Source organism: Danio aesculapii, chromosome 17 (genome assembly GCF_903798145.1).
Source record: "Danio aesculapii chromosome 17, fDanAes4.1, whole genome shotgun sequence".
NCBI classification, from domain to species: Eukaryota; Metazoa; Chordata; class Actinopteri; order Cypriniformes; family Danionidae; genus Danio; species Danio aesculapii.
The window spans coordinates 3,589,278-3,596,985 of NC_079451.1; the positions used below are offsets into that span (position 1 = coordinate 3,589,278).

The 7,708-nt window shown below is 37.0% G+C and overlaps 1 protein-coding gene across 1 annotated transcript in view; it reads right to left on the bottom strand.

The window, feature by feature from the left end:
* Positions 1 to 7,708, bottom strand: part of arel1 (apoptosis resistant E3 ubiquitin protein ligase 1) — a 47,097-nt gene that overhangs the window by 13,240 nt on the left and 26,149 nt on the right. The window contains exons 10-14 of the mRNA XM_056476478.1: positions 7,290 to 7,534; positions 4,368 to 4,445; positions 4,137 to 4,278; positions 3,941 to 4,062; positions 1,173 to 1,248 (exon numbers count right to left, since the gene is read on the bottom strand). Coding sequence (XP_056332453.1) covers positions 1,173 to 1,248; positions 3,941 to 4,062; positions 4,137 to 4,278; positions 4,368 to 4,445; positions 7,290 to 7,534 — 663 coding nt within the window. The remainder of the gene's footprint in view (positions 1 to 1,172; positions 1,249 to 3,940; positions 4,063 to 4,136; positions 4,279 to 4,367; positions 4,446 to 7,289; positions 7,535 to 7,708) is intronic.

Below are 7,708 nucleotides of genomic sequence, written 5' to 3' on the forward strand. Positions count from 1 at the left end.
TGGTTCGAACCTCAGCTGGGTCTGTTGGCGTTTCTGTGTGGAGTTTGCATGTTCTCCCTGCGCTCCCTTTCCTCCGGGTGCTCCGGTTTCCCCCACAGTCCAAAGACACGCGGTACAGGTGAATTGGGTAGGCTAAATTGTGTATAGTGTGTATGTATGTGTGTGAATGAGTGTGTATGTATGTGAATGAGTGTGTATGTATGTGTGTGAATGAGTGTGTATGGGTTTCCCAGGGATGGGTTGCGGCTGGAAGGGCATCCACTACGTAAAACATATGCTGGATAAGTTGGCGGTTCATTCCGCTGTGGCGACCCCTTAATAAAGGGACTAAGCTGAAAATAAAATGAATGAATGAATGCTGTGAATAAATTAGAATTGCAAAGAGCATATGCAGTAAAAATGCGAAACATACATATTCAGTGTCTTGTACGCAGATACCTCACTCAAATTAGTGATGTCTAACTTTACTGTAGTTTTCAAATGGCTGTGCAAACAGTATACAGTGCTGTCTTGAGCATTTTCAGGAAGTGTCACCAAAATCTGACTTGTTTGCATTGGAAAAAAAATTACAGAGTAAACTGTCATAATGAAAACATGATGAAGCTATCTGATGAAGCTATTTGACTATCTTGTTCATAAACAATGGTGTCAGGACTTTTCATCTAGATCACACTGACACTTTCATTGACATGAATACTTGCTTTTGAGGAATGAGCTATGGATTTTGAGCAAGTGACACGCTTTTGCAAGTTATCAACTAGGTTTTGCAGTTGTACTAATTGTTTTGGGAAATGCATTAACTGTTGTGCAAATGTAAATAGTGTTGTGAGAAATGCACCAAAGCCACTTAGAAAACGGTAAGTCATCTGATACTGTGTTTTCGTGCGGACAAAAAAAGTGGTTTTTAAAATACTGGTGTCCGTGTGGACAGGGTCTTGATCTGCTGTATAGTGAACCTGATTTACAAGACTGATGCACAGCAGAGAACGAATGAATTTAATTTGTAATTAATTTAAAATGATGTCTTCAAGGGATGACCTGGCAGATTAACATGACTTTTCCATGAGTTTCTGTGCGTAATAAATTATGGAAAATTGCTTAAATGTCAGGAAAATGAACCAACTATTGGTCAACCTCTGAGTGTGGCAAATAAGAGGAATCAGTGAACCAACCTTCCTCATCCTGGAACACAACCTCAAAGTTCTTGCTCCAGTCAGACACAGAAAAGTTCCGTGTGGCTTTCAGAGACTAGAAAGTGGAGAAAGTATCACTCTTTTAATGAAAGAGTAATTCAAGATATAATGGGACAGATTTGTATGGCTACAAGTATTAAAACACTTAAGGCCCATTCACACCAAGCATAACTGGTGAACAATAATGATCTGTGTAACCAGCAGGTCTCCTCAGTCGGCTACTAGCGCATCTGTTAAGTGGATCCAGCTCATGATGTGTAATCAATCTAATCAAACAGTGAATTTAGTGATCACAGTGAAGAAGTGGAATGAAAACACAAATTATTGTGTTGAGATGTTGGACAAGGAGAGTGGTAGGTGTGGGGAGAAGATATTGGAGATTTAGATCCAATGGTGTCTGCCAGTGTTTTATCACTTGTAAGTTGGGGGAAAAATAAGGGAAGCACCGCATTTTGGTCTGGAACTGAAACTTTTTGATGCACTGGGTCGAAATCAAAAAATTATTTGTAATAAAAATTTCAATAAAATAACCACATTTGTGGACCACAAAACCTGGACTTATGTTACGCAAGTATTGTAATGGCCAAAATTATAGATTTTTCTTTTATGCCATAAATCATAAGAATATTACCTAAAGAAGATCATGTTACATGAAGATATTAAGTACATTTTCTACTGTAAATTTACCAAAATACAATTTTTGATTAGTAATATACATTGTTAAACATTGCACATAACAAATCTTTATAACTATTACTATATTTGAACACTCAGATTGTAGATGTTGAAATAGGATAATATGTGTCAGAGATAAAACTATCTTAATAGATCAATAAAGAGGCGGAAGTTCACCTGACTTGCCATACACTACTTATAAATGTCCTGTCAGAGCATTATTTGAGTGAACTTCTGAACATTCTGAGTGTGTTTCATGCACAATAAGCAGATAGCTATATAGATATAAGCTATATAGAACTCTCACTGTGGCGCACATGCTCTAGTCTTGCATTTTTGGTCGACAGAACAAAAATCGATTTGGTTTTTGCATCATTTCAGTCATTAAAATAATGATTATATAGTGCAGTGCCTCCAGTTTTTGGCACTCTGTGTATACAGCTGGAAGAGAAAGTGTGAAAGCAGCGTGCTTGATAGTGCAGCACAGCATAACCCCATTTTCAGCTCATGTTTTCAACCATTTTTTTCTTCTGGCAGAACACCAAAAATACCATGAAAATATCATAGACTGTAAAATATATGGACGGAGTATCCGTGAAGTCACCCATAGGTTTCTGAACACTCCAAAAGAAGCTACAAGTAGGCAAGTAGCCAACCGTCGCCATTTTGTTCGCACGTCATCGCACCCACGGCGGGATACCAAACAAGGGCAAAGAGGCGGAGAGTGAGCGGAGCTACAGACACCTGCTGGCACTTTGCTTAGACCTGGCAGACAGACTTTACTTTGGGAGAAACGCTTGATACTTTATTACCTGCGACTCGTTTGTGTTCTGACCACATGTGCTTGGCTGTACACTATATCAATAAAGTGTTTAGACTTTTAAAAACACTGTAGTAATACATTGAGCCACTAAACATTGTTCTTATGACGTTTTTCTACAGGAGGAAAACGCGAATTACTTCCAAACACTTCAGATATAGTCTGTGTTAGTAAATGCTGGACTATTGATGAAATCCAGGATAACAGTGTATGACAACGCTTCAGATGACTGTTCTAGAGCCTACAGCTAATCAATCTGTCAGATTCTGGAGTGCTTTACGGGTCTAAAGAAAAATATTAATGATAAATGATCTTAAATAAAACAAATACATTTATAGAGATGGTATACAAGTATATAACTTCACTCACATGGGAAACGAGGCCACATGAATGGTTTGAGCACAATTAAGTGCACACAGCATCCCATATCATCTGATAAGAAATAAGTCCAAAAGGCAGCTGACTGTGTAAAGCCACATAAAACAACACAAAATACGATGAATATGCCGAGATCAGTGGCTAATCTGCCGGATTCAGCTGAGGTCAAGTGACGGCGACCAGCGAGACCTAGCTGTCACTCAAGTGGCCACGCCCTTAATTATGCAAACTTAATATAACCTAATATAAAGGAAATGGATGAGTTATAAAAAAATTCACCCTCTCACAGTTGTCATGGAGGGTAATAATAGCTATATGAACCAAAATCGTTCTTTGTACCAGGCTGTAAACACCTTTTTTTCTGCTGTAAAGTTGGCCATTCTAACAGTGCGCTCAATTGCAATTTGCTCTATTATGGAGCAGGACTAGTGGAATTTTGATGAATTGCAGTTTCAGTTACTTCCGTATTGGCTTCCCGAGGGAGAGCGGGAGGTTGCCGCTTGGAAAATATTTGGTGCATCCCTAGCTACAAAACATACTGAAAGTGATCCCAACAATATTGTTTCTCAACATCTTTAACGTTATAGCCGTGGTCCTAACATTAAGAACAATTTTTTATAATAATAATAATAACTCCTTACAGTTATATAGCGCTTTTCTGGACACTCTTAGCGCTTCATACATTTTTGTGGGAATCTCCCAAAAAATATAGTTTAAGAACTATACAAATACAATTTGTGTTTAATATAGTTTTGGAACTATATTTTTATTGTTATCTTTATAGTTAATGTGTTGGAGTGAACGGGCCTTTACTCCCATTGTTGTGAAACTTGTTTTATATGGCGTAAAGGAATGATCTGGCAAATTTGCTTACCGACTCCAAGAGAGAGTGGCGACTGATTTTCAGGCTAGTTTTAGTGCGAGGTCTCTTGGAGTGGATGTGCCTCAGCTCTCGTTGAAAAAAGTTCACTTTATCCTGAAAAGTCTCTGATCCTCCTATAAGATGGACACACGATATAGAAAGGCACCAAACACACCAAATGGTAGTTATTCCTGACGATGACACTAACCAATGTTCTTGTGGAGAAAGCGGATAAAGGTGGCAGCCATTATGTTACGGTCTTTACAGCTGAGCTCTACTGGAGGCTGGATCCCATCATCTACCACCAGGGTTAAGTATTTATGAACAGGGTCTGGTCCATGGTACGTAAACTAATAATAAAAGAATACAATTCAAATTCATACATGAACAATTGGGGGAAATATCAGTTTCGCAAGTATCAAGACTGAAGAAAACAAACCTTGGTTCCAGGGCACACACGGAAAGTGAACAGGCGCCAAGGAATAATTTTCAGGTAAAACTCCTTCACAGAAAATTGCTGGAACACAACACAATGAGTTGGCATTCAAAGTAACAACAAGAATTTTTAAAGAAATAGTTCAACCAAAAATCAAAATAATACTCAACCTCAAGCCATCCTTAGTGTATGACTTTTTTTTCTGTCAGACAAAGACAGTTTTAAATTTTATTCTGGCTCTTCCATGCTGTGTAATGGTGTTGCATTATGCCTTTCATTTTGAAGTGTCCAAAAGTGCATAAATCCGTTGTCAAACTAACATGTAAAGCATGCCGTATGAAGCTGATCAATGTGATTGTGTAACAAACATGTTTAGTTTTTAAATTATAAACTTAAATCACCAACTTAACGGCGGTGACTGAATGCATGTTATGCACGACTGACGTACTGTATACAGCACATGATATAAGACACGTGTATGTGGCATTGTTAAAGTAATATACTCTACAACATTATACAGTACCACCAAGTCAACTAGTTTTCTTGTTCATCAACTTCCTCTGTAGTAAACCAACTGTGTGGTGTGTGGTTCCTGCCACATAAAATGTAAAACTACTGTGTTCATCTGAATGAAAAAAGTCCATATTAGGGGTTCCACTCTAAGCTAAATGTCAAATTCCTTGACTTTTTTCCCTGACTGTCACTGACTAAAAAATATTTAATTTCCATGACCTATAAACAAACAACTTTAGAGAATTTAAAATCTATCCAGTTGTAGCTTTATTTACTTGTTCACAGATGTTTTCATCACAGATAAACTTAGGACAAATAAATATTCAAAAGAAAAGCATATTTTATTATGTGTTCGGTTTAAGGCTGATTTATACTTCTGCGTCGAGTGATCGCCGTGACCTACTGCGCAAGTCTTGGATATAGTCGTGCATTTATACTTCTGCATGCCGTTTGTGTTGCTCTGCAGTAACACTTCCGAAACGCTAGCTGGCAGTAGGTTTTTCTGTTCCTCTGTGTCGAGTTTCTTCGCTGGTGTTTTGTTTTTTTCTGAACGCTACCTTAATGTACAAGTAGCTCAAACTCGCTCATTCAGAGGTGGGAACCAGCAGACGTGCAACAACTGTAATCATAAGGTAAACACAAAACAAAAATCTCCATCTGGATCTCCTTTACGGGACTCCAGACTTATAAACACTTGCTCCATCGGGCTTGTGGCTCTCAGCACCGCCCACACTCCTCACCGTTACCAAGTCGACCAATCACAGAGCTTGCACTGCGTGTTGTTGCGATGTGTAGTTACATTGTTGAGAGCTGCGTGTCAGCCACGGCGAGGATACAGTGTTAAAACAAAGCTGGTCTAGAAGTTAGACTGAATTTAACCTCCTAGAGCTTGAGTGTCAACATATGTGGACAGCACATTTTAGCTCTTAAGTGGCTATTTGAAATACATATAAATACTTAAAATACTTAATAATGTCTTATATTTTGTTACAGACATACGGTGTCATCTGTCTGTAACTGTTTTGCAATGAAATGTCCCAAACACTATTTTTAATTCCCATGAAATGTCCCAAACACTATTTTTAACTGTCCAAAATGGGGGGAAATGTTGTTTTTACTCTTTGATCGTCAAAGCAAGTTTATAAAAAAAAAAGATCGATGTTATATATGCATTTAAAAGAATATATTATGTAAATTTGGATCACGAGTCCACATATATGGACATATTTTTTCTCTAAAAGTACGTCATATCAAAAGACGATACTTAGATTTTTATTCTCATTAGGTTCCAATAAGCCCAAACACCTTGGGCCTTAAGAGGTTAATTTCAAGTCCCTTCTTAATCTTTCAAATAGCTTATAGCATTGACACAACATTGATTAAAACATCACAATAAATATAAACCTCTGAAGCACCAAGGAAAACATTTTCAATTCTATCAGCAACAACATATGCTACCCAACATCGGCTACATTTTTAACTTTAAAAAAAATCCTAACTAGCTACATGACTCTTTTTGATCTGTATGAACAGTGGGGCATTTGACTTATTGCTGGTTGACAAGTGAGAAAAAGAAATAAAACGGCACTGAAAAATACAGTGCTCAGCACATAAAAGTACACCCCCCTCGCATATCTCTCTTTTAAATTCATATTTTTAATAGGAAGCTATACAATATTATATTTGTGCATATATATTAGATTAATCAGTACTGAAGCCAAATCTGCAGCTTATCTAACAAAATAACTTACGATAACTGTCCAAAAACGAGTACACCCGAATTGAAATGTTATAGAAAAATATTAAATACAAATTTTTGAAAAAAAGAGGAAAAAATTAAGAGAAGCACAAAAATGGAAGAATTTAGTTGACATTTTGTAGGTTGTAATTTTTTGGCAATATTTTGCTTGAATTTAATTGTATTATCTTTCAATTTCTAAATATGTTTGGTGACTAAAATATTATTTTAATACATATATATCGGTTTAATAAATCTGTTTTATTTAAATGCACCAAAATACATTGCCTATATTCACAGAGAAATGGATAAAAATATTCCTTTTCAAAATGGTGTGTACTCAATTATGCTGAGCACTGTAGCCTAACCATAACAATGAGCAAATCATATGGAACAAGTGCTTAAAACCACAGTATAGAAAAGTTACCGTTTGATGAATAAATTGACAACCAAAAATCCCAGATACTCCATAACTTAAACCAAATATATGAAATTCCCTGACTTACAACGTCTATAATAGACCTTTTAAAACTCTTTAATATTCCAGATTTTCCATGACCTGTGGAAACCCTGTCATAAACACCAAGGATGGCTTGAGGGTAAGTAAATTACGGGGTGATATTAATTTTTGGGACTATTCCTTTAACAAAAATAATAATCACTAATAAATTTACCTTTGGTGAAATGTAGCAATAGACCTTTTTTGGTTTCCTGACTTTCTCTGATTGGCCCTCTACAGGGGAGTCATGTTCCTCCTCCTCTTCACCCATGGAGGGCCGCCTTTGTAGGGCTAGTTGTGAAGATGCTAAAATCTGCCAAGGACAACTACTGTAGGTGCCCATGTTGTAGAGGTAGGCCTCAAAGTAGATGCTTATGCCTGGGGTAGACACGTTTTTCTCCACACAGTTCTTCTCATTTTCTGAAGGAACAAAGACATAGAGAAAAGGTTACAGCGATGTGCTTCCATTTTCTGGATGCTACACATGCTGGAAGTCAGAATTATTAGCCCCCTTTTGAACTTTTTTTCTGTTTTAAATATTTCCCAAATGATGTTTAACAGAGCTAGGAAATTTACACAGTATGTCTGATAATA